Here is a 20,578-nt window from a genome sequence, read left to right on the forward strand (position 1 = left end):
CCCATTGCTTTCAGGGAACAGAAGAAAATGCTCAAGTCTCAGGTGACTTTGTTTTTATTGTTTGCGTGTGTGTGTGTGTGTGTGTGTGTGTGTGTGTGTGTGTGTGTGTGGTGTGCATACTCCACAGAGAAGGATGTTTTTTCTTTCCTTTTTTTTTTTTTAACCCTCCCCGCCTTCCCTTCTAAGATTCCGCATTGTGAATTCCACACTCTGAATTTACTCCATTCAACAGGGTTTTTTTGTTAATTAAATTACATATGTGAGTGAGATGAAGTGATAGTTCTTTTGACTGACTTCACTTAGCAGGATGCTCTCCAGGTCCCTACATGCTGTGTGAAAGGGGAAGAGAGTCTTCATTTTTACTGCTGCATCACATTCCATGGTATAAATGTACCACACTTTTTTATCCAATCAATCATCTACTGATGGGTACTTGAGCAGTTTCCAGAGGTTTGCTATTGTAAATTGTGCTGCTATGAGCATAGGGGTACATATATCTATGTGATTGTTTCAGGTTTCTTAGGATATATTCCTAGGAGTAGAATCACTGAATTAAATGACAGTTCCATATTAAATATTTTACAAAAACTTCAAACTGAATCCATTATGGCTGTACCAGTTAGCATTCCCATCTGGGGTGTACTAGGGTTCCCATTTTGCCACATCCTCCCCAGTCTTGTCATTCGTTGATTTGCTGATGGCAGCCATTATGAAAGTGGTGGGGTGATACCTAATTGTTGCTTTAATTTGCATCTCTCTGGTGAGCAGTCACTTTGAGCATTTTTTCACAGATTTCTTGGCCATCTTATCCTCACTGCACTCCAGGCAGAGCTGACACTTTGGATGCTCTTAAGTATGAGTGTCTTTTTTGTGACAATAACTTTGTATAATGGATTCAATGGAGGCAGGTTAAGGCAGTTAGAGTCTTGAACAACCTCCTGCAGATACATATGGCCCCAGGGAAACACATGCCAAAAGTCTTGAATGAAACAATGCCTGCCCTTCAGAAACAGCAAGTCCTGAACAAATATATGCAAAACCGCAGCTAAAGGAAGCTGTGCAGGTGCAGGGAAAACAAACTTGCCCCGGAATCACCTCCCTGAAGGCGCTAGAGGACCCTGAGTGTACTTGGTGTGTTCTTGGGCTATTTGCCACTAAATCCAGGCCTAGAATTAAGTGAGAAATACTGGATCCCGGTCCTGGAGCTGAGAAACTACATTACCCAGAAGGCAACGCATGGAATGGCATCAGGCTGAGCCAATAGACGCTCAGAGAAGGCATTTCCGTTTGGGCGCTTCGGGAGGGCGGGACCGGTAATCCTTGTGGCAGGATTTCGTCTTCTCAGGTTTTTGTCTCAGGCGGTGAGGTTTTCCGTGTCCGCACTCCCTTGGAGAAGGCCGGAGAGTGGTGCTCCCCGTCTCACAGCCCATGGTGGAGCCTCCAGTGGTGTCACAGCTCCCACGTGGGATTGAAGCTCGGAGTCGCCACCTGAACACACCAGCGCCGGGACAGGGACCGCCATTCCTGCAGCGGCTTCTACTCCCGCCCGGCTCAGCCCACAGAGGGCAATGGCGGCGCCCCCGCTGAGGAGACGGGCTGAGGTGAGTTGAGTCCCCCAGGCCCTCACCGCCTCCTCACACACACACCACAGCCTGGGGAGGGCGCCTGTCCCGTCCTGCAGCTCAGTCCCGCGTGGAGGGCCGTGAGGAAGGTGGAGGGGAGAGAGGAGTGTGGTGGCTTCTGAGGACACAGCAGGTGCAGGGCAGAGAGGACGGGGGTGACTTGCATCTGAAGGTCCCTGAGGATGTGGCTGTGAGTATTGACGGAAAGAGCAGAGGCTGCAGGGAGGACGGCACAGCCTCATTCGGGGCTTTCCCGGCTGTGGGTCCATCCGGGGCCTGGGGGGGTCCTGGATCCGGCTGGACTACAAGCTCTCTACACGCCATATGCCAAGTTCATGGGTGAGTCCAGCGAGATCCAGTGGCATTGGAGCAGGAAGGGGGCAGAGCTGAGGGAGTGAACCTGGGAAGGGGATAAACATTACAGAGTGGTGAGCACATCTGGAGTAATTGTGAGCTGATGTCCCCGGGATCTGCTTCGGGGACTTAAAGTGAAGCATAAACCCACGCTTGGCTTTGTCTTGGGGGCAGGATCTAGGAGACTGCAGTGGTGTTGCCTGGCAGGAAGGCTGGGGCCCTGCAGGCATCGGCCAGACATTAAATGGCATTGCCCTCTACCCTACCCTCCCCCAATGCTTCCCACCCAACGCACCTGCTCTGCTGAGGGCCATGACAGTGAGTAATGGGACTGTGATGAGCATTAGGGCCTGGTGTCCACAGTAACCAGGGGCCCTGGAGGAGATTGAGGGCGGGAAGGTGTGTAAGGAGTAGAATTACTGGTTCTCAGAGAGACAGCTCTGGTTTCAATTGTCTTAATTCTAACAGGTTGGCGTGACCTTTGAGGACATTGCCCTGTACTTCTCCAGGGAGGAATGGAACCTCCTTGATGAGGGTCAGAGACAGCTGTACCTGAATGTGATGCTGGAGAACTTTGAACTTATATCCTCGCTGGGTAAGACCCTCACTCTCACCAGTGACCTGGACTTGGCTTTGAGGTTTTCCAGGGCCCAGCCCCCAGGGTGTCCTGTGCCCTCCCCTGTAGACTGTGGTACTGCTTATTTTTCCAGTTTCTTAGGTAGTTGCTGTCCTGGGGAGGGTTTGTCTGTTTCCACAGCTCCCTTCTATTCCCGAAATCCCAATACTCCCCGCTGTACTAAATTCACAGGGAAGGACTTGTGGTTGGTAGTGTTGCAGGAAGCCTCAAAGATTCCACCGTGATCAGTGAGGAAAGCATTTTCTATATTGCTATTGGTCATTTGTATGTATTTTTTGGAGAATTGTCTCTATATCCTTATCCTGTTTATTAACTGTATTTTTTGGTTAAAGAGTGTTCTAACTATCCTGTATATTTTATATATTAATTGCTTATTACATACAGGAACACATATTTTTGCATGCGCTTAATTGTGCTTTGGTGATATTGCTCCCAACATTCACTTTTCTACAAAGTCCATGTTTTTGGCAACCCTGCGTTCAGCAGGTCTAGTGCCACCGTGTTTTTGGCAAGCTCAGGTGCTTGTTGCTAGTGCTTAGCAATAAAGTATTTTTAATGAAGTTATATCGAGTTTGGTTTTCAGACAAGTCATTGCATTGTTATTAGCCTCCAATATAGTATTAACATAACTTTATTTATTTTTTAAAATATATTTTATTGATTTTTTACAGAGAGGAAGGGAGAGGGATAGAGAGTTAGAAACATCAATGAGAGAGAAACATCGACCAGCTGCCTCCTGCACACCCCCTACTGAGGATGTTCATGCAACCTAGGTACATGCCCTTGCCTGGAATCTAACCTGCGACCCTTCAGTCCGCAGGCCTGCGCTCTATCCACTGAGCCAAACCTGTTAGGGCTAATATAACTTTATTATTCCCTGGGAACTCCAACTATTTGTGTGAATTTCTGTTTTGTATCTCAGTATTTGCATTGTTGTGCTGATCAGAACTGAATCCACAATCTCTCCAAGCAATCCCTTCATAGGATTTGCAATTATTTTCTTCTGTTCTCTCGATTTCCTTTCATTTCAGGTTGTGTATTGCTGTTGTGCTGTGAAGAAGCTTTTTTCTTTATTTGTTGCCATCTCGACTGTTTGTTTTTGTTTTTTTTGTGGTGGTTGGTGTCACATTCAGAAAATCATGTCAAAACAAATCTCCAAAACTTTTTCTCTAGGTTGTCCTGAGGCGTTTTAAGTTTTAGCGCTGATATTCAATTCTGTTATGCATGTTCTGTTATATTTTATCAGTGGTGTCCAGGATTGTTGTGTTTCAATGTGAGTATTGATTTTTCAACAGCACCTTTCATTGAAGAAACTATCTTTCCCTTCTTCTCTGTCTTGCAGTTTTGACAAAAATTATTTGAAAGTATGTGTTTGGGTTTTTTTCTGTGTTTTCTGTTCTGTTCTGTTGATGTATGTGTCTGTGTTTCTTCAGCAACACACTGTTTGCTTGCTTTGTCTTTGTAAGAAATTGAAGTCAGGAAGTGTGATGCCACCAGCTTGCTTCTCACTCAAGATTGTTTTCGCTATTCACATTTTTTAGTTCTATACATTTCAAGGTTCTCTTTTCATGTCTTTGTAAAATACCATAAGAATTATCCTCAGGGGCCGAAACCAGTTTGGCTCAGTGGATAGAGCGTCGGCTTGCGGACTGAAGGGTCCCAGGTTTGATTCCGGTCAAGGGCATGTACCTGGGTTGTGGGCTCTCATCGATGTTTCTAACTCTCTATCCCTCTCCCTTCCTCTCTGTAAAAAAACCAATAAAATATATTTTTTAAAAAATAAAATAAATAAAAACAGCCATCGACGGTTTGGCTCAGTGGATAGAGCGTCGTGTTTCTGATTTCTTTTTTCCTTTTTTTAATATTTCATTATTGATTTCAGAGAGAGGGAAGGAGAGGGAGAGAGTGATAGTAATATCAATGATAAGAGAGAATGATTGATCTCTCCGTTCTGCATGCACCCTACTGGGAATCGAGCCACAGCGAGGCATGTTGCCTTGGGCGGCATCGAACCTGGCACCCTTCAACCTGCAGGTCGACACTCTATCCACTGAGCCAAACTGTCTAGGGCTGTTTTTATTTATTTTATTTTTTTTTAAATATATTTTATTGGTTTTTTACAGAGAGGAAGGGAGAGGGATAGAGAGTTAGAAACATCGATGAGAGCGAAACATCGATCAGCTGTCTCCTGCACATCTCCTACTGGGGATGTGACCACAACCGCAATACATGTCCTTCACCGGAATCGAACCTGGGACCTTTTGTCCGCAGGCTGACGCTCTATCCACTGAGCCATACCAGTTAGGTCAAGGGCTGTTTTTAATTTCTTTGGATATTTTCCTAGATGGGTCAATTGGGAGTTCCATTTTTAATTTTTTGGAAACTCTACATTATATTCCACAGTGTCTGTACCAATATGCATTCCCACCAGCTGAGCACAGGGTTCCTTTTCTCCACATCCTTGCCAGCACCTTGTCCTTTGTTGATTAGTTGATGATAGGCATCCTGACAGGTGTGAGATGATATCTCATTGTCGTTTTGATTTGCGTCTCTCGGATAAATGGCTTTGAGCATGTTTTTATATGTCTTGGCTTTCTGTATATCCACTTTCGAAAAGTGTGTATTTAGGTCCTTTGCCCATTTTTTGATTGGATTGTTTACCTTCTTTTTCTTACCATATACGAGTTCATGTGAATTTTGCAGAGTAAACCCTTATCAAATATAACATTGGCAAATATGTTCTCCCATGCAGTGGGCTTTCTTGTTGTTTTGTTTATGGTTTCTTTGCCTATGCAGAAGCTTTTTATCTGGACATAGTTCTAGTTGCTCATTTTTTCCTTAGTTTCCATTTCCCTAGGATAGTGATGGTGAACCTTTTGAGCTCGGTGTGTCATCATTTTTAGAAACCCTAAGTTAACTCTGGTGCCGTATCACATATAGAAATTTTTTGATATCTCTCACCATAGTAAAACAAACATTTATATTTTTGATATTTATTATTTATATTTCAACTAGAGGTCTGTTGCACGAAAAGATTTGTGCAGTAGGTCTTCCCTTCCCTGGCTGCCGGCACTGGTTTTCCTCCAGCACCAGGGACCCAGGCCTTCGCTGCTCCAGCTGGAGCCGCCTTCAGTCTTCCCTCTGCCTCTTGGCGCCTATGTATGCAAATTAGCCACCATCTTTGTTGGTTAATTTGCATATCACGCTGATTAGCCAATGGAGGCATAGCAAAGGTACGCTCAGTTACCATGTTTGTCTATTATTAGATAGGATGCCATTTAACAATGAAAAATAAAACAAAAATATGAGTTCGCGTGTCACCTCTGACACTTGGGTCATAGGTGGCTGTCACTGCCCTAGGAGCTGTATCCGCAAATACATTGCTAGGCTATATATCTGATATTTTGCTGCCTGTGGATTCTTCTAAGATTTTTATTGTTTCCAATCTTAAGTTTACAGACTTATGATAAAAGTTGGTGGTCTAGTTTATTTTTTTGCATGTGTCTGTCCAATTTTCCCAGCACGATTTATTCAAGAGACTATCTTTTTTTTTTTTTTTTAAATATATTTTATTGATTTTTCACAGAGAGGAAGGGAGAGAGAGAGAGAGCCAGAAACATCGATGAGAGAGAAACATCGATCAGCTGCCTCCTGCACATCTCCCACCGGGGACGTGCCTGCAACCCAGGTACATGCCCCTGACCAGAATCGAACCCGGGACCCTTCAGTCCGCAAGCCGACGCTCTATCCACTGAGCCAAACCGGTTTCGGCAAGAGACTATCTTGACTTCATTGTATGCTGTTGTCTCGTTTGACAGATATTGAGCATAATGGCTTGGGTGGATTTTTGGATTCTCCGTTCTGTTACATTGTTGTATATGTCTGCTGTTGTGCCAGTACCAGGCATTTTTGCAATATAGCTTGGTATCTGGTGTGTCATGCCTCCAACTTTGTTCTTTCTCAAGATTGCTGAGGCTATTTTTTTATTATTATCATAATTCCATATCTATTTTTGGAGTGCTTATTATAGGTCAGTGAAATATGTGGTTGGTATATTAATGGGGATTGCATTGAATCTGCAGATTGTTTTCGGTAGTATTGACATTTTAATCATGTTGATTCTACCAATCCATGAACACGGTATATTTTTCCATTTGTTTATATCTTCTTCTATCTATTTTTTTCAACATCCTGTAGTTTTCGGCATACAGGTCTTTTGCCTAGTTAGGTAAGTTTATTCCTAGGTATCCTAATTTTTTTGTTACAATGGTAGGTAGGATTTTTTGTTTCTTTGTTTGTTTGTTTCCCTTTCTCTGAGTTCGTCATTGGTGTATAAAAAAGCCATAGATTTCTGGTGCTTAATTTTGTATCCTGCCACATTTCTGAATGTATTTATTAAATTTAGTAGTTTTTTGATGGAATCTTTAGGGTTTTTTTATGTACGACATGATGTCATCTTTGAATAATGACAGTTTTCTTCTTTTCCAGTTATGATGCCTTTAATTTCTGCTTCTTGTCTGCTTGTATGGCTAGCACTTCCAGTTTTATATCAGATAGGAGTGGTGAAAGTGGACATCCCTGTCTTGTTCCTGTTCTTAGGGAAAATGGTTGTAGTTTTTGCTGATTGTGGGTATGTCATATAAGGTTCTTACTATGTTGAGGTGTGATCCTTGGGCTCCCACTTTGCTGAGAGTTTTTTCAAGAAAGGGTGTCAGATTATGTCAACTGCTTTTTCTGCATCAATTGATATGCTTATATGATTTTTGTCCTTCATTTTGTTCATATGTTGTGTCATTTATTGATTTGCAGCTATTGTACAATGTTTCATTCCCCGAATAAATCCCACTTGGTCATGGTGTATGATCTTTCTAATATATTGCTGGATCTGATTTGCCAGAATTTTCTTGAGGAAAATTAAAAAAAGACGAAATACTAACAGAAACTTCCCCTACGTGGTGAAAGGAAATCATGCCCTGGCCGGAGTTGTACCTAGGACCCTTCTTGAGGATTTTAGCATTAATGGGTGTAACTACGACAACAGTGGGAGAGCTGCTGTGCAGGTGACACCCCTATGGAGCATGACATGCATCAGTAGGGCTTTGGTGGTCAGTGAGTCTGAACCTTGAGTGTATGTCTTATGGATGTGAAGAGTTGTAAGCTGCTATGGTATGACACTGATCACTGGGTACACTGGCCCTTGGGTCTCCAGGGAGGTGTAAAGTCAGCCTCTGCCTGGAGCCACCCAGCAGCATCTATAGAGAGATCTGCAGAATCTCCTGTTTGTTTGGAGTTTGGAAGTGCCCTGATGAGGCCCAGCTGTGAAGCAAGGAAGGCTAGTGCTTATGCCAGGTATAAGCCTTTTATTGATAGGTTTGGGGCTCCTTGACTGAACTGCAACTTGTTTGACAGGTTTTAGCCTGAGCAAGGGCAGGCAATTCATATACAAACGCTGCTGCAAAAAGCTTGGGTGGAGTTGTAAATTGGATGGGGTCAGGTCTAAGGGAATCACCAGGTCCGCAGCATACAGAATGGTTGTCAGTAAGACCTGCCACCTCAGATGTGGCAGCATAGGTATAATGACCACAGCATGCACCTCTGTCTGGGAGAAAGCTGCGCCCAAATTCCTGCCTCGATTCCGGTTAGGACAGTTTCCCTCTCATATGTGTCTTGATTCGCCCGTCCACCACCAGGCTCGCTAGGCCCTGGAGGTCAGAAGAAGCAGAAGGTTGTAAATACCGTTCCTGGTGCTGCATTGTAGGAGGCGCAGCTGGGTCCTGCAGCCTCTGTGTCACTGAGCCCCAGTCCGCACTGGTTTTTACAGCCCGTAGTTCTTACTGCCAGTAGGGCCTTTTTTCCCCAGTCTGGGACGCTGTGCTTGGAAACTGGTGTGACACTGGGACCGCTTTTTCTTCCAGGTGACCTCTGCAGAGACGATCTCTCTCCCAATTAAAAAGGTGTACCACATGGGTACACGACCAACACCTTCCATTCCTCTCTACCTCCTACCAGTATCAGTGTGCTTTCCACTTTACCTGTCTAGTGCTAAGACAATGGTTCTCAACCTTGGCTGCACATTAGAATCACCTGGGAATCTTTTCAAAATCCTGATATCTGGGCCTCATCCTTTGGAAATTCTGTTTCATTGTTACTAATGATGAGGCCCAGAAATCAGGTTTTTGAAAACATTCCCAGGTGATTCTAATGTGCAGTCCAGGTCGAGAACCACTGTCCTAAGGCTTCCCTTCAGCCAGCTTTCCAGGAGTTCTGGCTCATTGTTGTTCTGCATTTTAGTTGTAATTTTGATGTGGTTGTGGAATGAAGAGAGTATACGCCCTTGCGTACACCGCCATCTTGGATCTCCTCTCCCGTGACATTTCTGAATTCAATTCTTTCTTCTTTTATCTTCACCTGAATATTGAGAATATTTTTACCAATGATTTTTTTTCTAAGAGAGAAAGGGAGAAGCAGAGAGTGAGAGAGAGAGATTAAAGTATATTTTATTGATTTCAGAGAGGAAAAGGAGAGAGCAATATAAACATGAATAATGAGAGAGTCTTTGATTAGCTACTTTCTGCACACACCCCCAATGGAGATTGGGCCGGCAACCTGCACATATCTTCTGACAAGGGCTGGAATTTTGATCTCCGTGGTCAGCTGCTTTCAACCTGTGGGTTGCGACCCTTTTGGCAGTCGAACACCCTTTTCACAAGGGTCGCCTAAGATCATCCTGCATATCAGATATTTACATTACGATTCATAACAGCAGCAACATTACAGTTATGAAGTAGCAACGAAAATTGTGTTACGTTTGGGTCAGCAATGAGAAACTGTATTTAAAGGGCCAGAAGGTTGAGAACCACTGTCCTAGGTCATGGGTTTTTGATCAATCACTGAGCCATACTGGGCAGCCTTTATTTATTGATTTTAGAGAGAGGAAGGGAAACAGAGAAAGAGAGGTAAACTGATCTGCTCTTCTACCCATCTAAGCATTTATTGGCTGTCCCCTACATGTGCCCTAAAAAACCCACAGCCGTGGTGCATTGGGACCACACACTCAACAGGAGAGCTACATGGCCAGGGCTCTGAATTTGTTTATTAATTTCAGAAGCTCATATGGGATCTTGACAGATTTCTCTGTGGAAGTTCATGTTCTCTCTTAACATCAACATCTTTTTTTTTTTTTTTAAGTAAAAGTATATTTTATTGATATTTTACATAGAGGAAGGGAGAGGGCTAGAGAGTTTGAAACATCGATGAGATAGAACATTGGTAAACTGCCTCCTGCACACCTCTACTGGGGATGTGCCCACAACCAAGGTATATGCCCTTGACGGGAATCGAACCTGGGACCCTTCAGTCCGCAGGCTGACACTCTATCCACTGAGCCAAACCAGTTAGGGCTCAACATCTCTTATGATGCTTTGTGGTTCCTAGTGTCAGGTATAATGTCTTACCTTTCATTTCTTTGAACATTTTTCTTTTCTTCCCCAATTGACTTTCCCCAGCCTTCTCTACCCCCCTGAAGATTGTTGTTTGTTGGCTTTTGTTCTTTGCTTTAGTCGAAGTCAAGAGTAGCCAATATTTGTATTGTTTTATTTTGCTTTATCTCCTTTTACTGATGCTTGTTTAAATATTTGAGGAAGAGAGATGGCTGGGGGGAGACAGAGAGGGAGAGAAAGATCCATGTGAGGGAGAAATACCCATCGACTGACTTCTGCACACAAGGTAACTGGAAATGGAAGCCATATACTGATATGTGCCTTGACTGGGAATTGAATACTCGACGCTTTGGTATATAGCATGATGCTCCAACCACCTGAGCCGTACTGGTCAAGGCATTATGTTGTTTTTAAACACAAAAGTTTCTAGTGTTCTTTTAAGAACAGGCCACTTTGGTCAATGATAGCAAAAGCATAGGGGCTGCTGGAGGTAATTCTGACCCTTGTTTTTTACTGTACGATTTGCAAATATGTTTATTCACCCAGTCTTTTCTAGTCATTCTTTCTGTACACTTCTTTATTTGTGTCTGTTATACTGTCTTCATGTTACTCTTACTCCTATTTCATATGGGTTTTTGTTTGTGAGTAGCTGTCTACTTAAATTGGGCTCGGGTGAGATGGTCGTATCTCTAATTCTGCATTCTTTTGGATGTCACTCACATAGGTGGGTTTTTAAAAAATATATTCTTAGTGATTTCAGCGAGGAAGGGAGATATGGAAGCATCAATGATGAGAAAGAATCATGGATCGGCTGCCTCCTACACACCACCACCTGGGGATGAAGCCTGCGAACCCGGCACATGCCCTGGCCGGAATTGTACCTAGGACCCTTCAGTCCACAGGGAGACGCTCCATCCTCTGAGCCAAGCCAGCAAGGGCTCAAATAGGTCATTTGTCTGTTGTCTGATTTGTCCTTTGTTGTTCTACCACAGTGTTGATCATCCACCTTTTTTGTTTTTCTCTGAAGATTTGCATCATTTATCCCATGGAATGCCTCAAGTGGGATTTAAGGGGAAGAATCCTTTGTGCATCACAGAAGAAACATGATTTTATTTATTTTTAAATGTATTTTATTGAATTTTTTCACAGAGAGGAAGGGAGAGGGATAGGGATTTAGAATCCTCAATGAGAGAGAAACATCAATCAGCTCCCTCCTACACAACTCCTACTGGGAATGTGCCTACAACCAAGATACATGCCCTTGACTGGAATTGAACCTGGGACCCTTCAGTCCACAGGCCGACGTTATATCCACTGGGGCAAACCGGTTAGGGCGAAACAGTGCTTTATTAATGACATAGTGGTGTCACACGTGGTCTTGCCTTGGAGAAGGGTCACTGGGGAGGAATTCTTGGCTGGCCTTTGTTACATTCATAGCTGGAAACCCAGCGTTTTCTGTCTTTCTTTTGTTTATATAAATGTTTATAGCAGCTTTACTGCTAATTGCAAAGAACTGTAAGCAACCAAAATGTCCCCTAAAAGGTGAGTGGATACACAAACTGTGGTGCATCTGTACAATGAAATATTCAGCAATGAAAAGAGAAAATAGAGAAAAATCAAACTAGGAATGGGTATACCAAGAAGCAAGACCTCCCCACATTGATATGACCCCTTGAGCCAAGAAAGGAATGGAAGAAACTTAAATATATATCGCTAAGTAAAAAGAGCCAGTCTGAAAAGGGTATATACTGTATGATTCCAACTACATTACATTCTCGAAAAGGGAAAACTATACAGAGAGCAAAAAGCTTAGTAGCTGCCACAGGCTTGAAATAGAGAGGGAAGGATAAATAGGTCCAGCACAGGGGTTTTTTATTTATATATTTATGTTTTTTAAGTTTTTGGCAACTTTAATTAATTTTTTAATTAAATCTTTATTGTTCAGATTACTACATTTGTTCCTCTTTTTCCCCCCCATAACTCCCCTTCACCCTGTTCCCACCCCACCCTCTCACCTTACCCCTGCCACCCACTGTTCTCATCCATAGTTGTACAATTTTTGTCCAGTCTCTTCCCACACCCCCACACCCCTTTCCTCCCCAAGAATAGTCAGTCCAGTCCCTGTCTATGCCTCTGAATCTATTATATTCACCAGTTTATCCTGTTCATCAGATTATTTATTCACTTGATTTTTAGATTCACTTGTTGGTAGCTGTGTAATTGTTGTTCATAATTTGTATCTTTACCTTTTTCTTCTTCTTCCTCTTCTTAAAGAATACCTTTCAGCATTTCATATAATTTTGGTTTGGTGGTGATGAACTCCTTTAGCTTTTTCTTATCTTTGAAGTTCTTTATCTGACCTTCAATTCCTAATGATAGCTTTGCTGGGTAAAGTAATCTAGGTTGTAGGTTCTTCCCATTCATCCCTTTGAATATTTCTTGCCACTCCCTTCTGGCCTGCATAATTTATTCTGTCTGCATAGTTTCTGTTGAGGAATCAGCTGACAGTCGGTATGGGTACTCCCTTGTAGGTAACTGAGTTTCTTTCTCTTGCTGCTTTTAAGATTTTCTCTTTGTCTTTTGCTCTTGGCATTGTAACGCATTGAAAGCGGGAAACGTATTTATACGTTTTAGTTATACGTTTAAGTTGACTGGTAGTAGAGTGTGGACGATAAAAACTACCCCCAAACAATGTGTTAATTATGATGTGTCTTGGTGTGGTCCTCTTTGGGTTCCTTTTGTTTGGGGTTCTCTGCGCTTCCTGGACTTCAAAGTCTATTACTTTGACCAGGTAGGGGAAGTTTTCTGTTAGTATTTCTTCAAATAGGTTTTCAATATCTTGCTGTCTCTCTTCTGGCACCCCCATAATTTGGATTTTGGTACGTTTGAAGTTGTCTCTGAGGCTCCTTACACTATCTTCATATTTTTGCATTCTTTTTTCCTTTTGTTTTTCCAGTTGGGTGATTTTTGCTTCTTCGTATTTCAAATCTTTGACTTTATTCTTGCGATCCTCTAGTCTGCTGTTGGAAGTCTTCGTAATATTCTTTATTTCAGTCAGTGTATGCTTAATTTCTTTTTCGTACTTTTTCATAATCTTGAGGGTCCCACTAGATTTCTTGAGGGTCTCACTAAATTTATCGGCGGTTTCTAGAAAATTCTTGAAAAACCTTTAAAAGTGTGGTTTTGAACTCTATATCAAGTGGTTTGCTTTTCTCTATTTCTTTCATATGTTATCTTTTTCTTGGCTCCTCATTTTTTATGCTTCCTTGTGTTGATAGAGTGGCTTTCTGTGTTAGGTGTACTATAGGGCCCAGTGGCTCACCCTCCCCTATTCCTCTTGTAGCACCCCTTTGTGGGCTTTGTGCACAGTCTTGTTGTAGTTAAGCCTTGATTGTAGTTGTTATCACTGGGAGGAATTGACCTCCAGGCCCATTTGCTGTGAGAATCAGCTGTGTCTGCAGTGGGAGAACTTCTGTGCTTGAGACACCCTTCTGGGGCAAGACTTGCTTCAGTGGGGCTTTGGTGCTCACTGAGTCTGCCCCCTGAGTGTGTCCCTTATGGATCTAAGGAGTTGTAGTCTGGATGGTCCCACTCTGACCACTGGGTACACTGGCTCTTGCATCTCTAAGGAGGTGCTAATTTAGCCTCTGCCTGAGGCTACTCAGCAGGAGCTACAGAGAGATCTGCAGATTCTTCTTCTTTGTTTGGGGTTTGGAGGTGCCCAGAAGAGGCCCAGCTGTGAAGCAATGCAAGGTGGTGTGGGGCCTTGGGCCTTCTTTTGGAAGTTCTTGGTCTCTCTGACCAGCTGCAGTTTGCTAGGTAATTACCAGATTGCAAAGGGCCAGGCCTTTGATATGGAAAAGCCTCTACTCACAGGTTGGGTGGGGCTGGGTCTCAGGGGATCAACTGGGTGGAGCTAGCAGCTATGGCTGCTCCTCAGTCTTACCCTAAGAGGCCCAGCGACTCAGTGTCCCGGTAATCTCTGCAAGTACCGCTGAGTTAAAGCCACCCTCGAGTTCCGACCGATGCCAGACAGTCCAGGGTCACCCTGAATGAGTCTGGGTCCCCAGAGACTCGCTGGGAGCTGGAGTTCAGAGCAGTAGGGAGCTTGAGACTCCCTCCCGATTAAAAAAGACAACCGTGACCTCATTTGCCAGCCCTTTCCACTTGGGCCACGTCCTCAGTTGCCAGCCTTTTCCGCGTGCGCCTCCATACTTCTGCACTCTACTACCGCACCTCCTCTAAGTCTCAGTATGCTTTTCTCTTTCCTTCTAGTTGTAGAATTTCCACTCAGCCAGTCTTCCTGTGGTTCTGGATGATGTCTGTTTTGTCTTTTAGTTGTATTGTTGAAGTGGTTGTGCGTGGCAGCAATTTCTGGCGTTTACCTATTCCGCCATCTTGGTTCTATCAGCACTCAGTTTTCATAGTGATCATTTCTACTGGGATTCCCAGCCGATGGATAACCTTTATTTCTCTTGACTTTGCACCTGTGCCTCTTTCACAGGCCTCTCTCTTTTTTTTTTTTCCTTAATAAATTTATTCACAAAAAGTGAGATTGAAGTCCAGGGCCGTACACGTGCGGGGCCTGGGAGCTCTGTACATGGGGCTGGGGCACAGGGGGACCTCCAGGTGGAAAGGTACTTTTTAATTTAAAAAATGGAAGCTACAATCACCCTCCGCCTCCCCAATGAAAAAGACACAAAAATAGACGTCTCTGAGGTAAACGGGGAGCCCAGGCTTGGGCAGGGGGGGGCAGGGTTTCACCGGCAGCGGGGCGGCTCCTGCGTCAGCTGGTAGAAGAGCACGTAGCTCTCGCTGGACGCCACCTGGTTCTCACTGACCGGGGAGACCCCAGAGTCATTGTAGACGTGCCAGCTGGTCTGGCAGCGGCACAGGGCGGTGTAGTGGCCATAGTGGACGCTGCCCGAGTGGTTGCAGAGGGCGGACAGCTGGTAGACGGGGCTTCCGGCCTTGTCGCTGGCAAGTCCCCCAGGCTCAGGCGCTGCCGCGGGAAGTCCACACCTACGGAGCTTTTCTTGATGGAGCCTCGGGAGGCGGAAACGGATTCCGATGGAGTACGAGGATTCGGGGGAACCTTTGTACTGTCAACTTTTTGGTACTTCCTGTTCTCTGCTGACATCGGTCACACACTGGGGCATTTTCCGACTCTAGCTCTTCTTCCTTGGTGAAAAGGCTGAAGCAGTCCCGCAGAGACACTTTGCCCCCAGCAAATCCTTTCTTAGGGATGGGCAGGGACAGGTCACAAAAAACCTCGAAGGTCGTGGAGCAATACCCACAGGCCTGGCACTTGAGACAACTTTTCAACTGGCCCACAAACAGGTCCACAATCTTGCTGTCCTCTCGCTCCAGGTAACGCTTCCACATTAGGTTGGCCCGGTCATTGTCACTTAAGTCCGGCTCTTCTAGCAGAGCCCCTCCACGGTGGGGTGGAGAGGGAGCTGGGCTACTGGCCAGGATTGGGGGAGCCCGGCGGCCTCGTCGGTTGATTTCAAGGTGTAGCCGCTCCATGAGGAGCTTCAGGAACTCCTGGGCATCCTGCTGGCTGTATCCGGAGAAGGAGGGCACGTATTTCTGGAACACAGCTCGGAACCGAGTAGGATTTACAGCTTCACAAGAGTCAGGGTGCCACAGGGCACCAATCACATCTGCAAAGGCTTCAGTGAGTTCTTGGGCTCGGCCCCTTCCAGGCACCTCTTGCCGGAAGTCCCTTCGCAGGCAGAAGTCCCGGAGAGGCCGAGTGCTGCTCAAACACTGCAGCACAGCATTCAGGAAGCACATCTTGTCATCGAAGTAGAAAGCCTTGGAGGGCCGGGCAGATATCACGCGGAAAGTGCCATGGGAAGTAGGGGGCTCTGTCCGTATACTGAGGAAGGTGGGGGGCCCAGGAAAGCCCCCTAGGCGGTGGAGAGAGGTGCTACGTCTCAAAGTGGGTGGCTCAGGCCGGAGCGCCAAGCGGCTCAGTGCAGCCCCTAGCTCTCCAGCACCTCGATGCCCTCCCAAGGCAATCCCTGTTGGACGGAAGTCCCCACTGCTCACAGACTTGGACCTGGCTAGGTTGGTCCTGGTTGGGAGAGGCAGAGCCACAGCTGGGGGTGGTGAGCCAGGCAGGGGAACTCCATGATCTGCCCGAAGGGGGCCTCTGGGACGAGGGCCTGAGGTCCGTGTTAATCCCAGCTCCAGTTTCTTGAGCTGTTCCTCAGGTGGACCTGGCCGGGGAGGCAGAGGCCGTAACATGGGGTTTGGCCCAGGGGCTGGGTTTCGACGCTCCTTACTGCGAGCCCGGGGGGCAAATGGTAGTTTGGATCCGACTCGGGGCTGGACATTGACAGGTGGCTCTCGAGTCCGGCCCAGGAGGTGTTCAGAGGCCTGGGGCATTGTGGTCACCACAGGCAAGACCTGTGCCCCGGGGTGCGGTGGGGGAGCCCTGCCGGGGCCAGGCCCCAGCTCAGGGCTGCCCCACCCCCCCCCCACCCCTGTGCAGCACCCCCACGGGCACGGCTGCAACTTCAGGCGCAGCTGCCGCCCAGGTCTCTCCCGCCGCCGGGGCCACCGCCATATTTGTTGGTCCCGCCGCCACCGGCCTCACAGGCCTCTCTTTAATGCCCTCTAACATGGGCCCATGCCTGCAGTACCTTGAAGTGCACACATATTATATTGACGTTGAACATCGTGTGGTCTAATACAATACATTTTTATGGCTTTCAGCCATTTTAAATTATTCTACATAGACTCACATGGAGAACATGTAAGGTCCTAATGGCAGCCGTTTGTGCAGGAAAAATAAGTAGAGCCTTCCTCTCTTCTTTGTGTCCCATCCTGTGCTTCTGTCCCTCTCTCGGTTTGCTTTTCATCATCAACTGAGTTTTGGGGCCACAATATGCATAACAACAGTTTCCTCAGAGTATACCTCACTGGTCCTTAAAATCTTTGTATGGAATCAGGCCTAGTCATGACAGATAAGCATTTGTGGTGCAGATATTCTGATTTCGTAGGGTGAACATGTACTTTACCAGTGTTTCCTTTTGTTCAGGTTGCTGCTGTGGAGCAGAGAATGAGGAGGCAGCGACTGAACAGAACTTTCTTGTGAGAGTTTCACAGGCATGGAATCCCCAGTTACCTTTGTCTTCCCAGAAGAGCCACCCCTGTGAGAGTTGTGGACTAGTCTTGGGAAACATTTTCCACGTGATGGAGCTGCAGGGAACACAACACGGACAGATAATGTTGAGATGTGGGGCATGTGCAAAACGGTTTTACTTCAGTGTAAATATTCACCAATGGAATGTGAGAGAGAAGACTTTTATTAGAGGTGTGGATAGGATCTCACTTGCAAAGAGCTGCAATTTCAATGTGTCCCAAAATGGTTTCACCTGTGGGGAGGTTGGGCAGGGTGTTCTTACCGAATCAGGACATCTCCAGCTAAACGCTACTCAGACCAGGGACCGTCCAAATGCTATTTCGACACATGGGATGACATTTCAATGGACAAAAAATTATTACGCCCGAAAAGAATCTAAGAAAAACATTACTTGTACCCACACGTTTATTCAGGAAAAGGATGTCAATGTTGGAAGTGGATATTTTGTGTGCTCTGAATGTGGGGAATATTTTACCAAATTTTCTAGCTTTTCTCTTTTACAGCAAGGTCACACTGGAGAAAGGCCTTATCAGTGCAGTGAATATGGGAAAGCTTTTAGCAATAGTAACAGCCTAGGTGAATATGAAGCTTTGCACACTGAAGAAAGGCCTTATCACTGCAGTGAATACGGGAAAGCTTTTAGCAATAGTAACAGCCTAAGTGAATATGAAGCTTTGCACACTGAAGAAAGGCCCTATGCGCGCAGTGAATGTGGAAATCCTGTTACCAATAGCACTGCCTTCCATTATGATCAGAGCGTTCTCACAGCAGAAAGGCCTTATGAGTGCAATGAGTGTGGGAAATCTTTTAGTAGTAGCAGTAACCTTCATTGTCATCAGAGAATTCACACTGGAGAAAAGCCTTATAAGTGTAGTGAGTGTGGAAAGTCTTTTTCAACTTTCAATGGTCGCAAATATCATCATTACAGAGTGCACACTGGAGAAAGGCCTCATCACTGCAATGAATGTGGGAAATCTTTTATCACTTTGTCTCACCTTCAGAGTCATCAGAGGGTTCACACAGGAGAAAAGCCATATAAATGCAGTGAATGTGGGAAATCTTTTGCCCAGAGCGGTAGCCTTCTTTCTCACCAGAGCATTCACACTGAAGAAAAGCCTTATATAGGTGGTGAATGTGGGAAAGATTACAACTGTTTCATTAAACTTTGTCGTCATCAAAGAGTACACACTGGAGAAAGGCCTTTTCACTGCAGTGAATGTGGGAAATCTTATACCAGGCAAAGTGCACTTTGTCAGCATCGGAGAATTCATAGAGGAGAAAAGCCTCATATATGCAGTGAATATGGGATGACTTTCATCCAAAGCGGAGCTCTCCAAAATCATCTGAGAGTTCACACTGGAGAAAAGCCTTTTAAATGCAGTGAATGTGGGAAATCTTTTACCACTAACAGTCAACTTCACAGTCATCGGAGGGTTCACACAGGGGAAAAGCCTTATAAATGCAATGAATGTGGGAAATCTTTTATCACTAATTTCAAACTTCACACACATCAGAGAGTTCACACTGGAGAAAAGCCTTTTAAATGCAGTGAATGTGGGAAATCTTTTACCACTAAGTCTTACCTTCACGTTCATCGGAGGGTTCACACAAGAGAAAAGCCTTATAAATGCAATGAATGTGGGAATTCTTTTACCAGTAAATCTTACCTTCACATTCATCGGAGAATTCACACAGGAGAAAAGCCTTATAAATGCAATGAATGTGGGAAATCTTTTATCACTAATTTCAGACTTCACACACATCAAAGAGTTCACACTGGAGAAAAGCCTTATAAGTGCAGTGAATGTGGGAAATATTTTACCACTAAGTCTTACCTTCGTGTTCATCGGAGGGTTCACACAAGAGAAAAGCCTTATAAATGTAATGAATGTGGGAAATCTTTTACCACTAAATCTTACCTTCGCATTCATCAGAAAGTTCACATAGGAGAAAAGCCTTATAAATGCAATGAATGTGGGAAATCTTTTACCACTAATTTCAAACTTCACAGACATCAGAGAGTTCACACTGGAGAACAGCCTTATAAATGCAGTGAATGTGGGAAATCTTCTACCAGTAACAAAAAACTTTGTCATCATCAGAGAGTTCACACTAGAGAAAAGCCTTATCAATGCAGTGAATGTGGGAAATCTTTTACCAGTAACAGTAACCTTTGTCATCATCAGAGAGTTCATACAGGAGAAAAGCCTTATAAATGTAGTGAATGTGGGAAAACTTTCCCTGAAAACAAAGCTCTCCAAAATCATCAGAGAGTCCACACTGGAGAAAAGCCTTTTAAATGCAGTGAATGTGGGAAATCTTTTACCAGGAGCGATGTCCATCGCCGTCATGAGAGAAATCATGCAGGACAGAAGCCTTATAAATGCAGTGATTGTGGGAAAACTTTTACTGAAAACGAAGCTCTCCAAAATCATCAGAGTGTTCATAGAGGAGAAATGCCTTATAAATGCAGTGACTGTGGGAAATCTTTTACCTGTAACAGTAAACTTTGTCGTCATCAGAGAGTTCATTCAGGAGAAAAGCCTTATAAATGTAGTGAATGTGGGAAAACTTTCAGTGAAAGCAGAGCTCTCCAAAATCATCAGAGAGTTCACACTGGTGAAAAGCGATGTCCATTGCTGTCATCAGAGAAGTCATACAAGACAAAAGCCTTATAAATGCAGTGACTGTGGGAAATTTTATACCAGTAGCACCAACCTTTACCGTCATCAGAGAGTTCATACAGGAGAAATGCTTATAAATGCAGTGAATGTGGACAATCTTTTACAACTAACTCTCACCTTCATTGTCATCAGAGAGTTTACACAGGAGATTGTCGTAAAGAGTGTAATTAATGTGAGCTGTCTCTCAGCCTAATTTGTAAATTTGCTGTACACAAAAGAGTCCGAATGTGAAAAATTTCTCAGATGTGTTGAAAATGTGGTTTCTTAGTTAGTACTTAGCAGTTGTATATGAAAATATGTGAAGTCTCATTAGTCTGAAATTTATCTCATATATTGAATCACGTACATTGTGTATCCTACCTGCAACTATTTTATCTGTTCTGTTTACTTGTTTGCATGTGGAACCGTATGTATGTATGTTGGACTTTTTAACATAAAGAGCTGTTTTGCCAGGTGGAAGAACTGCCAGTCTCACGGCTGTTACTTGCAAAATAATGAAGGCTTTTCCGTAAGACTTCTTTAATGTTGGGTGTTCCATTTATTGTGTGGGTTATTTTATATGGAGATCGGGGCTCTCGAAGCATGATTCGTTGAAAAACGTATATGGGCTCTGAAACATTTTTGCCTTTGGGGGAAGACTATGGACCAGAAATTAGCTCAGCAGTTTTTGCCGAATTTACATTGCT

General features: G+C 44.5%; 4 protein-coding genes across 4 annotated transcripts in view; 2 read left to right on the forward strand and 2 right to left on the reverse strand.

Moving 5' to 3' along the window:
- The window catches only part of LOC132216086 (zinc finger protein 883-like), a 681,654-nt gene that overhangs the window by 334,264 nt on the left and 326,812 nt on the right, over positions 1-20,578 (reverse strand). The window lies entirely within an intron of this gene.
- LOC132216080 (zinc finger protein 345-like) overlaps positions 1-20,578 on the forward strand; it is a 325,901-nt gene that overhangs the window by 251,870 nt on the left and 53,453 nt on the right. The gene's annotated exons all lie outside the window — the stretch shown is intronic.
- On the forward strand, positions 1,213-20,410 carry LOC132216072 (zinc finger protein 665-like). Its single transcript, XM_059665129.1, has 3 exons — positions 1,213-1,601; positions 2,445-2,571; positions 17,104-20,410. The coding sequence occupies exons 1-3, from the start codon at positions 1,569-1,571 to the stop codon at positions 19,884-19,886; spliced, it is 2,943 nt and encodes a 980-aa protein (XP_059521112.1). The 5' UTR covers positions 1,213-1,568; the 3' UTR covers positions 19,887-20,410.
- Positions 14,649-16,551, reverse strand: LOC132216128 (ubiquitin carboxyl-terminal hydrolase 21-like). Its single transcript, XM_059665234.1, is given in 3 exon segments — positions 14,649-15,036; positions 15,039-15,110; positions 15,113-16,551. Coding segments are annotated over 3 exon segments (1,632 nt in total). The 5' UTR covers positions 16,449-16,551; the 3' UTR covers positions 14,649-14,812.

Source organism: Myotis daubentonii, chromosome 15 (assembly GCF_963259705.1).
Source record: "Myotis daubentonii chromosome 15, mMyoDau2.1, whole genome shotgun sequence".
NCBI lineage: Eukaryota > Metazoa > Chordata > Mammalia > Chiroptera > Vespertilionidae > Myotis > Myotis daubentonii.